This window comes from Numenius arquata, chromosome 8, assembly GCF_964106895.1.
Source record: "Numenius arquata chromosome 8, bNumArq3.hap1.1, whole genome shotgun sequence".
Lineage (NCBI taxonomy): Eukaryota > Metazoa > Chordata > Aves > Charadriiformes > Scolopacidae > Numenius > Numenius arquata.
In genome coordinates, this window is record NC_133583.1 from 6,836,108 (window position 1) to 6,856,745 (window position 20,638).

Sequence of the window (20,638 nt, forward strand, 5' to 3'; positions counted from 1 at the left end):
AATGCAGAAAAAATACCAAGTGGGGAAAATGTACAGATTACCGTCTAAATATTATCAGTACCTTTGGTGCATTATTTTTTTGTGCTGTGCAAGTTTACTTAAGCCTGACTCTAAAGCAAAACTTTACCAGGAATCTGACTTTCAGCAAAACGTAGAAGCATTTAAGAATTGGCAAAATGTCACAGCTACATTACTGTCTCAAAAAACTCCTCATGCACAAGATTTAGTATATTCTACTCCCACAGCAAGTTCCAGGATTTCAGCTTTTAAACACATTACAGACTTGGATCACACCCTTAGTTTGAATGGTTAAACAGAATGGAGATCTTCGTACTTTAGTGCAGATAAACAAAATTAACAAACCTACTGCAGAATTAACCACAGCATATTGTACTTCTATACATCACATGACCAGTCAATTGCTAACTCAATTCTATTTCATAGTTTCAAGTAATATATTGAAATTTGTTCTACTAAATAAATATAGAAGATTGTCAAAAAGCAGCAAGAAGTCTTGTAAATATTCAACCAAGCTTAAAAAAAAAAAAAACAAACAAAACAAAAAACAAGAAAAAAGTTACATAACACTTTGCCAAAAAAAAAAAATGGTTTTACACACAAATGCAACACTGTTAGGGAGGGTGCTTCAGAAAGCTTGCAGCTAGAGGCCTACAACAGCGCAAAGAGAGCTAGCCAAGGACTAAGGATAATTTTTTAAATGAAATTAGTTGTACTTTTTAAAAAAAAAAAAAAAATCTTATTCTTGGCTATGGATAGATATAAAACGGTATCCAGAAGAAAACTAAACAAAGAAACGACACACCTCAACACTGTTGGAAAATGCAGTCTTAGCGAGATTTGTCAGCTTCAGGAAAAAAAAACAACAAAACAACTTCAGGAGCTCGAAATTGAAAGAAGCGGTTTGGTGAATCTCTGGAAGATGAGGTATGTAATGCAAAGAGGCATTTTTTCTTTTTCCTTTTAATTTCACAGTTTTTTGTTTGTTTTTGCCTTTTAAACATTTTGTGCAAGAATTAAGAAACAGAACCAGGCAAGTATTTTCGTGTATTAGAAAGATTCCATTTGGGAACAGTAAGACCACATAGTAAACAAACATTATCCAAATCCTCAGCCATGCCAGGGGGATAAACAATGAGCTAAATATTTGGCTTGCTGAAATATCAGCTGTTAAGCCAGATAATGGTAAGCACTTACAGACAGCAACGGCCACTGCCATTTCAAGTTAACTGGTTTACTTAAGTCAATTTGAGAAAACAGGGAAGAAGATAACACACTCGCACCTCTGCAAAAATTAAGAGCTGTAACAAGTGAAACCTTGGAAATCACAGCTGATACGAGTTTTAGGATTCATTTTTTTCCCTTTTAAATCCAGTTTTCACTACTGAAGTAGAGGCTGAACTTCAAACTTATTTACTTCTTAAAAACAAGCTAAATGTTAAATACATAGAGAAAAGTGTTGCAAGGTATTGGATCCATAGTCTATATTTGCATCTAAAATTATTTAAGCCACGGACACTTATTGTCAATTTTGCTTTAATACACTGGATAACGAAGACAGCTCAGTAGTGCAAATTTTCACATTATAGATCAGAATGAAATGGAAGGTATTTGAGGGGTTGATTGTGGGGAGAAAAGAAAAACAACTTGTAAAGTTAAGCCACACTTTTCCAAATTACTGGAGCACATGCCAATTCTGCACATAGCACTGTACTTTAGTGGAGACAGAATGAACACTCCACACAAAAAGAAAAAAAAATATCACTATTATTAAGGCCATATCCTGTCACCATTCTGTGCAAGAATACCACTGCAGTAAAAATGTTATGTTAAAAAAGACAATATGATGACAGGACAGGGCCTGAAGACAGACACACACTCCATGAAAAATAACAGGCTGTCTTAAACAGTAGCATAAGACTAGCCCATTTCAGACAAACAAGTATTAAAAACATACTAGCACCATCAACTTTTGGGTTAAAGCCCTTTATGGGATGAAAAAAAAAAAGTTTTAAGCAGTGTTTAAAAAAAATTATTATTATTTTTTTTCAGCACTACATCTATGTGGCAGAAAACAGGTGTTGGGATTTCCCCTCCCCCTTATCATTAAGCTCAATTTTAACAAAAATTCCACAGACAGGAAGTGATACAATAATCTGAACAGGCCTCTGTCCGGGGCAAAGGTACTCCATGCTCCAATTCTGACTTGAGTTTTTCTCCCAAATCGTAGTGCACAAACAACATCACAAACATTTTAGCAGACTTCAAAAACAGCACAAGGTCATTACGAATCAGGATCTACCATTCCTCTATGTACTTTCAGTCTAAAATAAAAAAGAAACCCAAAACTTAGTGATATTGCCTCAAATTTTACCCGTATTTAAAAAAAAAAAAAAAGAAAAGAAGTCACTTCAAAACATCTTGGACATCCTTAGCTATTAATGCTAGATTTTCTTTCACTGTAGTGCATAGTTATCCTGGCTCTTCCACTTAATTTGCTGTTACCACAAAAATACCCCTCTAGTATGACATGATTAAGTGTTTACCAGAAAAAAAAATGCTGATAATTGCACTTTGTAACCTCCTTCTCATTTCTCAGGAAAACATCAGTAAATATGAAACTGAACCAGTAACTCCCTCCCCAGACTGCAACCTTTAAAGAGCACCCGTCCCCATATACAAAAAACTGTCTGTTTCAGCTTACAATAAATACTGACAGAATTTCTTTGTTTTCTTTTAAGACATGTTTTCTCTAGCATCAGGATACCACTGAAATCACTAAGGCCTGTTACTGAAAGAAAAAAAAAAATTTAAATAACTTTCTGAAGACACTGCGGATACAATTTAGCAACAACACATTCAAAATGCCGGCCTAAATCCCAGAGCCTATCTGGAGTCTCATATACTTTTTGCCACTGGTCAGTAACCTCATCGTACTGGTAGAGTGAATTCTTCCTGCTGGTTCTGAAAACGTGCTCTTCAACAGTGACTTGAGTAGCTCTGACAAACAGATGGAGTTTATTTTTGAGGAGTACAAGTTTTATATATGGATTAATGGACTGATCACACGGGAAGTCTTTTTTTCGAGTCCACTTATTTTGTTCAATGTCATAGGCCTCTACGGTAAACATACGTTGATGGTTTCCACAGGTTCCAGCTATGTAGTAGATGGAGTCATTGTATACAGTTGCCAAGCCTTGGATTCTAGGCACAGTCATTGGGGTCAAAAATCCCCAGTAATCCTTCTGAGGATCATAGCAGAGAAAAAATTCCCCTGAAAAGAGAGAGGAAAAATAAAACATAACTTATGCTTCATTTCCAGAACAGCAATTCTGCAGCTACTAAGCTTTCAGGTATGTTCCTCCACAGACAGAAACGGTCTACCAATTTTTAAAAGCCTTGATCCCATAACAAAAAACCCAGCACCATCACCTGCCTTCTTCCAAGTGCCTTACAAAAATACTAATAGCATGAATAAAAACCTTGAGTTTCTATTCCAGGTGAAGAAGAGGGAGTTTGAAGCATATCAGAAACACAATGTTTTATGTATTTCCTAGCTATCCTTTACTGCTTCAAAACCACGCTTAACAGTTTGGGACAAAACCTTTCAAGATTCCAGTCTTGAAATAACTGAAGTATTTGTTTCGTTCTTTAACATCTTCACAACGTGTCATCTACGGACTGTGGAGTCTCAGAATTCAGTGCTGGAAAGTTGGTAAATCTGAGCAAATAATCGTGTCTTGTACTACACACAGATTTTGAAGCTACGTGTATCAGGTGGCTGGGTTACACATTTAGGTTGATTCGCTTAAAACGATGCCAAGTGAATACTCGCATGAAGCTACTGATTCATTGTTAGTTTTGTGATTAGATTGTAAAACACCTCTTTGTTGACTGCACGGAGAAGCATCTACAGACTGCAGCTAATAGAAGTTCAGATCACCGAGAGCTCATGCTCTGCAAACTTGATGAAAAGAACATGGATAAAGACCACTTTGTCTTTTGTAAAGTCAAGGGGGAAGAAAGGCCTAACATTTGCCAAATATTAGCGTAATTCAAATAATATAAAATTTCATATGGCTATTTTAAGAATTTTAACCAAGCTGCTGTGTAACCAAGCACCTCAAGTATAACAAAGAATACAGAAATAATACAGTAAGGTGGGTGGAACATAGCTTAAGAGATTAAGTCTTACAGATAATACATTTTTTGATTATTCATTTTTGTTCCACAGTGTAATCTCCTATGACTGATGCTGGTGTTCCGTTGGCATTTTAATACTCTCATCAATCCTTATTGACTACTTCGAATTTATGAGCTTTCTCTAGAAAAATTACTGAAAGTTAACTTTTTTATACTACTTCAGTGCAACTCAATCAAGGTTTTATCTATCATGCTCAAATAGAAGAGTTGCCCATTTCCCATAACACAAATCTTTACAATTTGCTGGTTAGCAGTGAAGTATTTTGACAACGCAATACTTGCATAAATGTTTAAACCACTGAAGCAAAGAATTAATGCAGCTAAAATTTGTAAACGACATGCATTCTAATCCTGTAGGTTATAATAATATCCACTTTTTAGCAGTTCTAAGAAACGTTTAAAGGATGAACAAATACTCTACCAAGATAAACATTCTTCAGCATTCCTTTTTAACCATCTAAACCAGATGTTTGACCCAACAGACGGATTGAGAGAACTTGCTAATATAACAGAATTATTTAAAGCCACAACCAACAACAGTCAAACCTGACAGAGAAACAATAAAAAAAGAAAACTCTCCACAAGTCACATGGAATCCCACCAACCTTACCCACTAGCAGGAATGCAAAGTCAAGAAAACAGGTTGACTCATTCCAGTAAATAACAATGACCTTACAGTATTCCCTATCTTATGTCTTTCCCGTGGTCCAGCTTTGTTCGGAGAGTGACCCAAGGAGGGAGCCAGTATGGATCTAAGACCCCCACTTCTGCAGGTGGTTACAGAGGCGGCCCTTAGCAAAATGTAAGCAAGACATCCCCTGCTTCTTTCTTTCCACTTCTTGGGACTCTTTCTAAAGCTTCATAGACCAGTCTCGGCAGTTTTAAGTGTAGACTGCTATATGGCTCATGCACACATACAAATACATATTCTATGTAAGATCTCCATAAATAAAATAAAGGGAAGAATAAATTATTTGATCCATTCCCATAACGATCCTTCCCATTTGTTTAAGGGTCAATAACTAATACACCAGTAAGTCTGATCATTTATTGGAAGGATGTAAAGGCAGCACTAACAGAACTAACTAGAAAGAAGCTAAATCACCTTCCTTAGTTAACAGGAGCTAACCAGAAAGAGCTAAATCATCTTTGAGTTAACAGAACGACTTCAAAAAGCAGGGTAGGGCAAGAAACGAAGGCCTACAGTGGTTAATTGACTTTTACAAGTCACCAAGAATAGAGACACCAGGAATTGTCAGTTTTAGCTAAATAAAATGCAAAATGCTTTTTCATAGGACAATATCTTTTCTTCAACATTAGTGCATTTCACCCAGATAAAGAAGATTTAATAAAGAATTTTCACAGTAAAATTTAATACTATACTGTTGACTTAGAACACCACCAAAACTGCCATTTGTGCAATAACTGATCACTACAACTTAGTGACGCGTTCCCAGGGCATGAGAACTCAAGCAGCACCCTCACCCTTCCTCACTCACTGCTCTCCAGAGTTTTCTTCCCACCCCATTGTCCCAAGGCACTCTAATGTCCAGGAAACTTGGGTTTTCTAAGGCCCTCAAGAGAGTGCAGACATTTGGTTTGAACAACCCCCACTTGCAATAAAACACCGTAAAGTCAGTCAAACCACCTTACCCTGTAAAACATAGATGTTATCCTTATATTCCACAGCACTATGAAACTCCATTGCTACCGGCATTGGACAGACAGCTGTCCAACAGTTCTCTCGGCTGTCATAACACTCCACAGACTTGAGTGAGTTTCGCCCATCTCCTTCATAAACGCGACCACCTATTGCATACAGTTTACCACAGCAATGAACCAACTTGCAGCCTATTCTGGCTCGCAACAAAGGAGCTTTCGGAATCCACCTATTGCCAGAGTGATCGTACATCCAAAAATCACTCTCTGCTCTGTGGTCAATGGAGACCTCGCTGCTGCTCGGTCTGTAACCACCCGCGATATAAATATCATTATCAGGAGATACAAGAATTCCAACCTCCCTCAAGTCATTTGGTGGCTTGCATAGTTTAAACACTCTCCCTGTGACCGAATCTAAACAAGGCACTGTTTGCTTCTTTCCTGAGTGTTTGTGGGCAGCATCAAAGCATATGATCATTTCAGAAGCGGTCATTCCAAGCCGTTGTGTATAGCCATTGGCACTATGTTGTCCCTTTTGTACACAGCTTTTGGCCATAGCCTGTGCAAACATGGGAGGGATTTTCTCTAAAAACGTCTCTTCCAACAGAGGCATACGGATGCATTTGGCAAATATTTCTGGAAGGTGCACTTCTCTCTTATTTTGTTCATGCTCAAACCACCTTATAATGCTGTCATAAACGTGTTCTTCTTTGTCTACATTTAAATCATCACTGTCGAGTATACTTATCAGTTGGTCTTTTCTCAACTGAAGAAATTCTTGCTCTTTGGTGACACTCAGAAACTTTTTACGAATGTAGTCTTGTGATCTGTCTCTGAGTTCCTGATGACCATAGTGATCAGCAAAGATAAACACTCCAATGGAGTTCTGCGGGTCCAAATGACTGATCATATATTTAGCACACTGGTCTTGTATGGAAGGGATCTGGAAGATACTAGCTGCAGTGAACAAAGCTTGAACGTTGGCCTCTGTCAGCATTACTCTGGAGGTATATGCATAGTTCAATACTAAATGCATTGACTCTGCTTCAACGCCAACTATACGAACTTCTTTCTGGGTACTCTCTGTAAGGCCGCTAGTGAACATAGATCTACAAAAGAAAAATATTTAGCAGTTTATTTGTAATTACCTTTTAACTGCAGGTATGAGAAATGAAATTATATTGTACAGCTAACCCCAATGTGCTTGCCCTTATATCAGCAAAAATACATTTATCACTGATGTGACGCTGTCCTGTCTGAGCACCTAAATTTAAGATCAGTTCTAGACTTACTGAAGCAAAAAGGCAAGCTGGAATTTCTTGCTTAATTATCTCACTAACCCCATATTAAATTCACTCAGTTTACAAGCAAAGCTCTTGTCTTACCCAAGTCTTTGCACTCTGCTTTCAACATGCTATTTCATATGCGTATTCTAGCATGCTAGAATACATAACTTTAAAAGGAAACAAGTAGTTTAAATACGCAGTTACTGTATCCAAGATACCTTCAATACTGGAGACATTTATTTGTTTTTTTAAAAATCATGTGACATTTTCTCCAATGAAACTCTCCTTTGATAAACAGACACTGATGATTCATTGACTTTAAGAGAACAATAAACTTTATTTGCTAGGTGCACTATATTATCGACAGTCGTGGAATATTAGTATAGGTGTACATTTTTTTCATTTTCATTTAATAAGTTATAAATCTGCTTTTGATCACCACTAGAATAATGGACTATCATACCTGAAATAAGGACTGATTGCAGCAAGAACGTTCCTATGACAGGAGAATGTCTTCCCATGATCCACTTCCACTACAATATCCGTCAGTTGTCCTTCATCATACATCGTTTTAAGCTGTTGAAGAATACTACAAGCATGGAAGGGGTCCATTCCACTGCTGACTGTGTTTGAAGAAGGAATTCCATTCAGTGTTTGTGAAAACTTACTTGGTTCTACAAAGCAAAATTGAAACTGTTTAACAAAAAAACCCAAACAAAATAACCCCCCCCAAAAACCCCACACACCAAAAATACCCCACAACAATTTGCACAAATTAATATTCCATACTTCCTCACTATCACCATCTATCAACAGCAGGTCTAACATTTTCAAGGGTGAGTAAAGATATAAAGATACCTCCATTATTATTTTTTCCTTTTCCCAATGTATATGCAGGTTACCATTAACCTATAAAATTATGTAAATTAATATTAAGAAAAAAAAAATCACATAAATAGTTCATATTTATTACATATCACTGGGGAAGGGGGAAACTAAGTCAAGAATCACAATGTCTACTAGCTTATAAAATGGGAAAAACAAAGAATAATCACCATTACCATTATGCAAGTCTATATGTACGTACTTAACTTTACACTGAAACAGGAACTGGCTCCTAACTTACACAAGTGATGGCTAATAGCATAGACTCATGAAGAAACAGCCCTACAGTATGTTGGGCAACAAACTTAAATTCACATATGTTTACATATACAGTTACATGTTTTTCTTTACAAATAAAATACAATTACCATTTAAAATTACTCGGGGATGAAGGAGCTCGCATATCATTGTGAAAACATATGAAGTAGAGCATATGCTTCTAAGTAACATGTGACATGCCTAATGAAGTAAATCCCAAAGTGAAAATTGAGCAATATCCTAAGCACAAAAACCTGTTTCGTAATAGCAACAAAATTTTTACGCAACAACAACAAAGGAGAGCTCAAAAGGAAAACATTAGGTGGCAAGAGCTGCAAATCAGGTAAAGCTGCTGACTGCAACAGAGAATGCTTCCAACAAATTTTGGGCAGCACAAAGGGGCAAAGAGGATAGCAAACAACAATGTTGATGATGAATAGGAGATTTAAATTCTAACTCATGGTGATATACAGCAGTTACAATTTCTCTTGCTCAGAATTCAGACACAGCTTTGAGCACAGTCACAATTAAATCAGTAGGGATCTGCTGCTGGGCACACATTTCCCATGGCAGGCTTGGGGCCAAATATTGTCAATGTCTCTTCAAAGTACTGTTAGGAAAAGTCTTTAAAACACATTCCCTCTCCCCTCCCCCAAATACAATAGGAAATACTTAAGGGTAAGATCTACAACAGGGGAGTTTACTTTATCACAGTAACTGAGTTCCAATATTCAAAGCTAATCAATCATTAGGGAAGGGAGAATTTGTACTGGTACTTGTTTAGAAACAATGTTAATCACTAGGGAGCAAATTCCAGGTAAATAATACTTTGCTAGATTGGTTACAAGGCTTCCTACCTAGGAGGACTTACAAGAAAACTTTGATGTAGCTGCTACTGCAGAACAGTTTCATTTACTTTCTAACAGTGAAAAAGATGCAAAATAGTTCTTCTCTGATCCTGCCAGCCACTCGGGCAATGAGCATGTGCAATCAAGGCAGCTTCCAGTGGTGGTATAGAAACTCACCCATGTATTCCAGTTTTTCTATTTAATCCTTGACACTGTCCACATTATAGCTTTCACCCCAATAAACTTTTCCAGTCACGCTCATAATCTTCATTTTCTCCCTCCCGTCCCAATCACCTTTTTCCTGTTAGTATTCCTCTCACTTGCACCTTGGAATTTTAACTCTGTTCCTCCCAGACATCACCCCAAAATACTCTCCACATTAGTTTCTCAGACACCCCTCCTTTCTCCACTCCCCACATGTTCACCTTCATAGAAGCCTTTCATCATGGGCAACCCCACACCTCCCTCTTGGCTCACCTCCCCTCAACATAGACCACAGTGTGGGGATGTCCCTCACAGGAAAACCCTCCTTCCACCCTAACAAAGCACAATACCGCTGCACACCTTCCCTCATGCGGCATTGCTCTCTCATAAAATAGAATCATAGAATGGTTTAGGTTGGAAGGGACCTTAAAGAACATCTAGTTCCAAACCCCCTGCCATGGGCAGGGGCACTTCCCACTAGACCAGGTTGCTCAAAGCCCCATCCAGCCTGGCCTTGAACACCTCCAGGGACGGGGCATCCACAACTTCCCTGGGCAACCTGTTCCAGTACCACACCACTCCCACAGTGAAAAATTTCTTCCTGATATCTAATCTAAATTTACCTTCTTCCAGTTTGAAGTGATTACTCCTCATCCTATCACTCACTATATGTTCTTGTAAAAAGTCCCTCTCCAGCTTTCTCGTAGGCCCCACACACAGGCCCTCACTCCGGCTTCCTCTTACCCCGCACCTCTGACCCCATCCCCCGCAGACACCTCCCATGCACCCTCCTCTGCTACCACCTCCCCCATCCGCACGGGAGACCCCACACTGTAGGCCCCTCATCCAAGCACCCCGCCCCCCAGGGCCCGCCCCCCCCAGTCACCCCTCAGAGTCACCCTTCAGCCCAGGGGCCCCAAGCACCTCTCCCTCACAGAGTGCTCCCCACGGACACCCTCCACGGAAGACCCTCTCCGACACCCCTCCGCAGAGAGGCGCCGACACCCCTCCTCTACGTGCCCCCCACACAGACACCCCTCAACACACAGGCCCCGACACCCCCCCTCAGTAGCGACCCCTCTCCGGGCGCCCCCACCCCACAGGCCGCTCCCCCGCTTCAGCCCGTTCCCCAGTCCCGGTGGCCGGGCCGCACCGACCTCCTAGCGCTGCCATTCTCGGGGCCCCGCTCCGGCAGCGGGAGAGGGGGGCGGCCCGAAAGGAAATGTCACCGGCGTTGCTTCCCCTGCGCCGCTCCCTCTCCTCAGCCCGCTTACTCCCGCGGAAGCCAACCCCGCTCCTAGCACCCACCAACATGGGCCACGCGGATTGGCCTCTGGCCCCGATGCGTGACGGGAAATGTAGTTCGGGAGGCCGGGGCATGCTGGGAGCCTTATTTCCTCCCTGGCGCTCTGCCTGGGAGTTGTAGTTTTCAGGAGGCGGGCCGGGGGGGCGGGCTCTTCCCGTCGCGTAGCAACGCAGAGGCGGGCCCTGGAGGGCGGAGCCGCCATTTTGGGGCCCCCAGGCAGGGGCGTGCGGGCGGCCCTCTGCGCCTTGGCCCAGAGCGCTCGCCTCTCCAGCAGCACACAACAGACACGGCCTGTCTGCATAAATAAATTCCTTAATCAGGCGTTATGCTGCCGCTCTCCTGTCCTCACTGACCTGCATCTCCTGGGGCAAAGCCTCCCGAAGGGGAGTGGAGGTGTCACCCTGAAGATGTCTGCCTGGCAGGCCAGGGAGAGCAGAGGCCATGGCCGCTGCTGGAAAACCAGCAGAAAACGGGGAAAAGAAATGGCTGCTCCTATCCTAATGCTGCAAGGACATGGTCAGGGGCAGGGCTGTGTCTGGCTACAATGCCCAGAGCTGCAAAAGGCTGAACGGACCTTTAATGAAAAACGTATTATCAGCTACTTAGGCTGAAAGCTCATCACGCTGGGAGCATTTTTTGTTTTTCCACTGTTTGTACCCTCCCAGCACACTGTGGCCAGCCCGATCAGCTGTCCCAGCCCTACAGAGAGAGCAGCAGATTGACTCCGGTGGGAAGCAACCATTTTGTGGCCAATGACCTTTAATATCACCAAGCAGGGTTCTTTCTCCATCCCGCAGATGAAATGGCTGATAGTCACCAGCTTTTCCAGTTGCCAGCAGGAACTAGCCACTGGTTTCATTCGCGGTGACTGAGTCATCAGGAGCTTGCTGTGGAAGAGTTAGTTTTTTGTTTGTTTTTTCTTCTTTGTGAAACACAATAAAAGAAGAATTATCAAAGAATGAAAGCATTCCAAAGTCCAGTGTACGTTTCTGGGTTTAGTAAAAATGGGTTTAATACAACTTCGCAGCTTTTAGCTGAGAAGTTTTGTTGAGAAAAAAAAAAAGGCAAAAAAAACCCAATTTAAATATTTTAAAAGCGCGTTTCCCTTTAAGTCTCAGAAATAACGTAGCATGAGTACATTACCAGTGCTCTAAAGCAGATTAATTTAAAGGCAAGGATAGTACCACTCGGTGCCATCCGGCTGGTGCTTATGTGGTTTTGCTTTCAGTTGCAAGGCACAGCTTTTCCCTAGTTTGACAATTACCAGTGGTGTGCAGGCTGCTGTCGATAATAATGCTGCACAACACAGGAATGATAGAGACGCTGATGAAAGAGGTGTAAAAGAAAATAGAACTTCACGTCTGCAAATCGATTCTGCAGTTTTCCAATTTCCCCGTTGGGCAGTGGCACGGCCTGTGAAATTGTCCCTAGAAATATAAAAAGAAGGGAAGGAGAATACCTGCACTCTTACCTTTTAGCAAATGACATTGCCTGATACAGTTCATTTCCTTCAGTGTGGACTGGGCCAGGCTGGATCGGCATTCAAAATGCAGAAGCGAAATGGAGGATGTTTTTGAAATACAGATACCGCATTGAGCCAGTACTTTGGAGCACAAGCTGTTCTTGAAATAGCTTACCTTCGTATGGGTTTTGGTGAAGCGAATAAATTGCCACACAAACAGGTTTAAATATTCTTTAAGAGGCATTGATCTCAGCACTTCCTCTTAGTCTGAAGTCTTTCTCGAGTGTAATACGCCATCACCCACTCCCCTCTCTGGAAACCTTCATTAGCACTCCCTAGCACTTAAAAGATGTATCACAGCGAAGTGCTACCATGGAAGTCCAGGGACCTGGCTTTTCCACCCAGCTCTGCATAGTATTTGCTGGATCTCTCAGGTGCAAAATGAGAAGCGTGTTGCCTGTGCAGGTTGCTCTGAAATCCATGGCAGTCACCCAGTGTGTTAAAGCTATGGCATTTACATTACACACAAATATTAGAACCTTCTTTTTTTTTTTTTTTTTTTTTTCAGAAATTACAGGGTGCTTAATGAGTTCCAACTCCCTTTCCTTCTGCTGCATCCTTTTCTTTCTTCTGTCGTTGTTTCGCCTGGGAAGCAGTGCAGGCCCAATGTTTGAGTGTAGGATTAGAAAACAGAAAATTGGGTTCTTGGCTTGGTGCTAATACTAATTTATTGCACGCAGGTGATCAAATAAGTTGATTTCATGGGTTTTGGCTTCCCAGGAGACAATGGGGAGCTGTGAAGCCCTTAGAGATATATTGATGTAAATTCCTTGATCAATATTATAATAATTTTTGGTAGGGTGGCTATATTGATTTTTTGTTGTTTTTTTTTTGTTGGTTTTTTTTGTTGGTTTTTTTTTTGTTTGTTTGTTTGGGGTTTTTTGTGTGTTTTTTTGTTTTTGTTTTTTTAATCCTTGTCAGTAATGAAATGATGACACCATTTTAAGATTTCTCAAGAATCCAGAATGTCCTGGTTATTGAGGGATGCTTTCACTTATGCTTTAATTTCACACCTAATTTATCATTCCTGCAGATACAGCTTGAAAACATACAGCTGAAAACACTCGGTGGAGAAAGTGGGTTTTTTCCCCATTTGATATTCCAAAGGTTCAAACATAAAAACGAAATAATATCGACTGAGAAGGAACACAGAGTCCTTATCTGTCTTTTACAAACGATTAGAAATGTTGTCCCCCTTATGAACTCAGAACTGGCACTGCTTGCTCTGGGATTCTTGCCTTCAGAATAAATAATGTCTTTGTCATGAGCCCAAGCAAGAAAAGAGGGGAAGGAAAAAGTTTCGGGAGAAAATGAACAAAATACACACTTTTTTAGATATTTGAGAACTTGGAAGATCCCAGAAAAAAAAAAAAAAAGTTTGACCAAACAATGAAGTTATTAAAAATGTTTCCCATCTTTGTTACACCTACAGAACAAGTTAATTAGAAAACTGTCGTTCATCTACCTGCAATACAGGGACCAAGGGAGCATCACGTGTTTGGTAAATTGTTGGTTTGGGTCATCTGGTAGTGAAACGCCTCAACCATCCCCAGTGCTCCGGCTGCACCAGAGAGGATGCACAGAAGTCTTCTGGAGGATCCAGCTCTTGCCACACAGTATTAGGTATGACTTTTCATGTTTTCTTCTGCCGGCAAAAGGAAGGTAATAAATGCAACTAGACCAAAATGTAAAGAAATATATGAATGGGGGTTTGTTCAAGCAGCTTCAAAAGGGAACAATTTTTTTATCCATGTGAATATTTCCGTTTTGTATATCGTGTTTAGTTTAAAATTGTAGGAAGAGGTAGGTCGCTGAACCCTTTTTTCCTTGCCCCTTCCCTGTATGGTGGTTTTTTTCCCCTGAAAAGTGGAGGGCATCGTGAAAGGATCAGCCAACCTGCCCCTGCACACACCACACAGTCCAAACAAAGGGAAGTAAGGTTTGTGGAAGCTTGGCAAGACTTTTTAGTTGTTCGCAGCAACATTTTGAATGGTCACTTTTTTCGTTAATCTCGAGTTCAAAAAAAAAAAAAAAAGGCATTACTTTCCAGTGAAATTGTTTAACTCTAAAATTTAAATGCAATACCGGTAAAAAAATAATAATAATATTTTTTCTGTCTCCCAAATTTGTCTCATTTACTAACATTTACAATTCTTCAGTTATTTGTATGTGTTAATTTGTACTGTGAATCTGTAAGTAGTTATATCAGCTGATACAACCACACTCTGAAAACCCCTCATATTTTAATTGAAAAAATCTTGATACTCACTGTGGAACAATCTAACCTTGAAAAACAATCTTTTTACCAGTTTGTCTTTAATGCATAAAACACTGCTCATTTTCTGCCATTCTGTCACCAAGGGGCACATTAATTTAGTTGCACAATAATTTAATACATCGATATATTGATTGAAGCAGAGAGGTTTTTGTTTAGCGGTTCCAAGAAATCACGTGTTTCTTGCAGAATCTTTAAAAAGACAGTTCTTGTGGCAGTTTAAGTAGGGGGAATTGCGGATCATTAGGGGAAAGTTGCCCTTCAAAGCCGATCGATCCGGCCATACTGAGCACAGTGGGCGTCACATCGGAAGAGAGGGAAGACTGGCGGGGGGCAATTAATGGGGCAGATATTGGAGTGCCTTTTCTGATTACCCCATACTGCACAGTGGATTTGGCCTTGCTGAGACAGGCTGGTAGAAACAAGAACCCTGATGAGACATGGGTCTGCTAATGTCAAGAAGTGCCACTTCCTAGCAGCAGGAGCAACTTTATTGAAACCATCTGTTGTTTTGGAAGACACGTGTGCGTACACACACACACACACACACACACAAGTACTTCCTCCTCCCAAAGTGTTTAACCTTTCCCTTAAGGCTGACTGAAATCGCACAGCTAATCCCTCCTTTAATCTTGGAATGACAGGCTCTGCTGTTTTCAGCAGGTCCCAGCAGCTACTGAAAAGCTGGGTGACTGGCGTTGTTTAGGTGATGTGAGAGTGATGTATTCTGGAGCAGCCACTTTAGAACAAAATACCCGTTCATCGCCGTCAACGTAAAGTTTCGCAAGAGCAGTCTGTGATTACAAGGAGCCCGACAGAGAAGGCTTGGGCACCCACCCAGAGACGAGGGATCCATACTACGCTGGATCTGCTCTGCACAGGGGACAGAAAGAGGAGATTCAGTGAGTTTGGTCCCAGTGAAACCTCATTTTTCAGCAGGTATAACCCAACAGCGATCTCAAAGGAAAACAGCCCTGTTTGGGTTACAGCAGACTCAGAGTATGAGCCTTGTTCCAATTTGTCAAGTCTCTAACTGTATTTTTATGATGATCCCTCCTTGACATGCCAGGACCCTTAAGCTTCTCGTGGCTGTGTTAAAGGTGTGCATCAGAGCCCCGGCTGCCAACAGAAAATGTGGCACTACCAGGGCATTCACTGGAACTGAAGTAACTCTAACCTCTTTGCAGGTAAAGTATTTCCATTGGTATTTCATGCACATCTTTGCGTGGTTAATTTCTTATTCCTAAAAGCTATGTTTAAAAGCATGACTTAAAAAAATAACTGGCTTCCCAGCTATTTGGAACAAACATTGCATATCGAACCTGGAGTCTCTGCTATCCCTCTTGCCAGCAAACGTGACACATTTCCCCCAGGCTTCTTGGCCACTCTGTAAAACTAAACCACACACAAAGGGGAAGTATGTCCCTTCTAGAGCAGGAAGAGGTGTATTTCTGACCTCATGGCCAGAAGTGGATTTCAGCAAGTAGATTAATCTTATCTCCAAACCCTTCTATCTACCTTCTCTCCACTTCCAGAGGGCCCAGATCAGACAGACCGTTGCAATGGTGGAAGAGGTAACAAGAGAAAAGAATTTGATCTTGGAACAACAATGACTTCTTGCTGCCCCTTCTCCACTCCATCCATTTTTGCTTCTACCTACACATGTGTGTTATTAAAACTCTGCAGCTTGCATGGAAAAACCTGTACAGACCTCCAAAGAAATAGGTCACTGATTGCCTGGCCACCTTCAACTATTAAGGGCTGGTACTTCAATGTGCTAATGTAGATGTAAACTGATCCAGCTACTTGTCAGAACGTGATTGAACCACAGGAAAGGTGCAGACACTTCCCAAAGAGCACAGATGGCTAGAGAAAGGGGAGAGCAAAAAATAAAGAGCCTCTTCTGCCTAGAACAAGCCAAGATGATTAAGAGCAAACTAATTTTCCTTCTTAATTGGGGGAGCTGGCATAGCTGCAGCCACACTTGTTTCTTTTTAGGGGTAGTACAGTAAACTTGAAACACTCAACACCATCCTATATTCCTGGGCCATTCTGAAGTCACTCAGAGCTGCCATGTTTTTCAGTTCTTTCTCTCTTCAGTAACTTTTTTTGTGTTTTAAAGAATTTGAATTTGGAAAAGACCATCCCTGGAGCTGCAACAGGAAGGAAAGCATCTCTCTCCTTCGTACTTTCAGCTTGAAGAACACTGGACGCTTAATATACTCAAGTTACTTTCATAACTCAAAAAGCCTGTTGCTTAAAAAAAAATCTCAGACATCTAACTTTTAATGGCTATTTCTGAGTCAATACTATCTGACAAGAAGATGGGGCAGTGTGCTGTTACAGACCTATTCACTGTATGCAGAAAGGTAACAACCATGAACAATCTTAACATCCTTGAGAGGGTAATGGGTAGCATGAATATTTTTATAAGTGGTCCTGTATTTGCTTTTTTGTACAGAGGTAAGCCCAATGCATCAGCTTTCATAAGGAAATCAGTTTAATGGGGTATTAGGGTTGTTTGGGTTTTTTTAAGTAATAAGCTGCAATGGAGATGTCTCATTACCTGTCCTTATTTACTTGACCCACCCAAACTCAATTGCATACTTTATATCCTCTGGATTCAATTTGGAATATTTGACTGTTTATGAAAACTTCAGTTTACATATTCCTTGGCACGGGCAATTTTTATTTTCCATTTGTGGCTTTAGATCCTTTTCTCATCGTGGTCAATAGCTTTGTTATTGAATGGAGGGACACTAAGATGAGGTCTAGAGAGAACGCCTAGTCTGTTATTGGCTGTAAAAAGTGTATTTAATGGTTATGTATTTAAAAGAATGAAAGTTATTTCCTCTAAAATCTCAGTGCAACAGAATAAATCAGATAACTGGATGTCAGACAACAGGTGGATTCTTCGAAATTATTTGCAAATACCGTGTTAGAATATACAAAGAGGAAGATGACTCATTCTGGAATCTAAAGCAGTAAAGTGGACAACATGGTTTTCCCCTATTCGACCCCCACCCTCCCCAAATAAGGTCATTCAGGTTTTGCAAACTAATTCTTTTGCCAAGTAAGACTGTCTAACTGCAGTCATTCAGCTTTATTCTGGCCCAAAGAGATCCTGACGACAGTGAAGCTGCAGCAATGCCAGCTCTGATACAGACCAGGCACCCCATTTAGGCTCCAAAAACATCAATGATTAAGCAGCTCTTGGGTCCCTGGGCTAGTGAAGTTTTCACTCGTGCAACTGTCCCTGCGTGTCCTGCTGTGGCACCTCTGAAGCGCAGGAACACTTCCAAACTGAATTCTTTTTAGGATCTTCATTTCTGCTCTAAAAAGTCCGTCTTGATGATATATGGGAAATAATTGCCAGTTTAAAAGGCTGTTTTGAGAACTGCCTTTTTGAAAATCCTGACACATGGTGCGGCTTTAAAGCCTGGAACTGTGTTCCTTATACAAAAGGCCTTGAACTCTCTCCGGGCAGACTGCTTTCATATCCTCTAAGCTCACGTATTTCATGGTAATAAGCTGTGGGATTTAACTGTGCTTAGAGAACATGCCTGCTCTTTAACCTAGTAGAATAAAGAAGAGCTTTCCAAGCAGAAATAGTTAAGATAAAGTGATACGTGGAGTTAGCAGGGCGCCTTTTTTTTTTTTTTGCTATTGTGTGGGAAGGGGAACAGTTTCCAAAACTTCAAACCTGACCTTTTAAAAATTACACTGAATATCACTGTATCTTCACTAGTGAACTTTCCTAGGCTTGTTTGATGAACAGATGATAAAGTGACATACAAATAAAACTAGATGTTCATGTGTTGATACCTGTATTGTCCTGCCATAAGATTCATTCATATTTAAACTTAATTCTTTTGGTCTGTTACACCAATGAAAGAACAACCAAAGGCCACATTGGAGTTGAGATACCAGGATTCTTATTTATCAGGTTCAAGATGGGACCACTCCGTGCTGAAATGCAGAATTTGCCAGCTGTTGTGCCCCCCAGCCCCTTGTTCTGCATTCAGCGCTCATTTGAGCCTCACACAATTGTTTCTGTTTCAACCGTACGAGTTTTCGCTCTCAGCCGTCCTTAGGGGGATGTAAGAAATAAATGAGAGGTCAGCAAATTGGAATTAGCTACATCTTGGAGAGATCACGGTCACTTTCAGTTACTGGGGCAGCTCATGGTAAAAGGCACTGGGAAGATCCATCAATTGAGTAAAGAAGGAAAATACAAGGTCTGCCAAGAGACTGCACGGCCCGTGAGCCAAGACAACGATCTGGCATATGGAGGAAGCTCTGCTTTTGAGGCCACATCTCAAATGACTACCTGTGGAAATTTAAGTAGCACTTTGGTGCTAGGTCAGATGCTCAGCTGAAGAAGTCTAACCTCCTTAATTGGGATTCTGTTGCCTTTTGGATGGAGCACCTCTCCTGTGAGGACAGGCTGAGAGGGTTGGGCTTATTCAGCCTGGAGAGGAGAAGGCTTTGGGGAGACCTTATAGCAGCCTTCCAGTACTTAAAGGGAGGTTATAAGAAAGATGAGGACAGACTTTAGAGCAGAGCCTGTTGCTATAGGACAAGGTGTAATGGTTTTAAAGTAAAAGGTAGATTTAAACTAGACACAAGGAAGAAATTTTGTACAATGAGGGTGGTGAAACACTGGCAGAGGTTGCCCAGAGGAGGCGGTACATGCCCCATCCCTGGAAACATTCAAGGTCAGGTTGGACAGGGCTCCAAGCAGCCTGATTAGTTGAAGATGTCCCTGCTTATTGCAGGGGAGGTTGGACTAGATGACCTTTAAAGGTCCCTTCCAAACCAGACTATCATACAATTCCATGATTTTTTTGTTTTATGGATAAATGGTATTACATTAAGTGCTTCTTTGCATAGCACATGCCCAGCAGAGCACAGAAGCCTTTCCCTGCCTCGTCCCAGTACAAGGCATTCAGCACACACGCAGCGAAAAGGCAGCCTGACCAAAGGGCTGGATTCACTATTTGTTTTCCACCCTTTGAATACATTCACCATAGACCAATACCAGTTGGTGTGAGTCACCAGGCAAGCGCAGCAGGACACACAGTTCTCATTGGACATCTGAAATGGCCTCACTGGAGATAAGCAAAGCTCTTACCCTGGAGGATCCATCACTGCTACATCTGCGCTTTTAAAGTCTGAATGCGCCTCCAAAACTGAACTTGCTGATCAGCGAGAAAGCAAGCCTACAAACGTGACTGCAGGTATGGCTGGGCCAGCTAGAGCCCTGCATGCCCATCAGCTCCTTGTAGAGCCTTCAAGCCATCTGTAGCAGCAGTCCCTCCCAAGACCTGGCTTGGGAAGTGGCCTCTTGCTCCTGCTGCCCCAGACAAACTGGAGGGCAAAAACTGTCAGCAACACAAGGAGCACAGGAGTTGAAGGGCAAGGAAAATGAGTTGGGACATTCATTCCTTTTCAGATTCATCATGTTTGCTTGTCATAGACACAAAGAACACTCAGAGCTCAGTTCCTTTACTAGTCATAGAAATAGTATAAATGCTGAAAGGGAAAGTAATTTTAATGCCACTTTCTTCTTGCAGAGATGGTTCTCATTTCTAGCGTGCACTGTGTAGGCAAGATCTCAGGGTAGTCACTCTTATTCACCATTCTTTTTCCATTTCAGATGAGGAGAAATTAAAAATTTTCATTTATTTTCCAAAGAAAATAGCAAGTGCTCTTTGGGGACCTGGTAAGACAATTATGTACCATTTTTAGCAGCGAGCATATCCACTTATTTCAGCTAAAAAATTCAAATCTTTATAAATAAGGATTTTATAAATTCAGATGGATCCAAATAAAGATTCCTCTTTTTATCATTAAAAAAAATTTAAACCCAGTTCTATCATAGTCAATATAAATGTCCCTTTGAGGCAAAGGGAATGCTGGGAGAAAATTGACGAGAGCCAGTCGCCTCTCCACAGAGTGCTGGAGAGGAAACTCGGGGCAGAACTTAACTCTTTCAGTAACAGAAGTATCAACACTTGGGAAAACAAAAGCACGGATTTGGTGAGGTTGACTCCTGTCTGCTAATTGTAATAGTTTCCTGTAGCTTCCTGAGTTTACATACAGACTATTAATTGCAGCATTACAGCTTTCCCGTCAAAAGTAATGAACCAAAACATATGCACGTTAAACATA

General features: G+C 41.1%; 1 protein-coding gene across 2 annotated transcripts; it reads right to left on the reverse strand.

Annotated features, from left to right (window-relative positions):
- Positions 1-2,828: 2,828 nt before the first annotated feature.
- Positions 2,829-10,869, reverse strand: KBTBD8 (kelch repeat and BTB domain containing 8). Of its 2 annotated transcripts, XM_074152507.1 has the most exons (5): positions 10,775-10,869; positions 10,591-10,742; positions 7,630-7,840; positions 5,875-6,989; positions 2,829-3,292 (listed from the first exon to the last, which is right to left on the reverse strand). In XM_074152507.1, the coding sequence occupies exons 1-5, from the start codon at positions 10,867-10,869 to the stop codon at positions 2,829-2,831; spliced, it is 2,037 nt and encodes a 678-aa protein (XP_074008608.1). The 2 variants fall into 2 exon arrangements, with proteins under 2 accessions (XP_074008608.1, XP_074008609.1); XM_074152508.1 differs by lacking the exons at positions 10,591-10,742; positions 10,775-10,869 and adding an exon at positions 10,519-10,545.
- Positions 10,870-20,638: the final 9,769 nt, after the last annotated feature.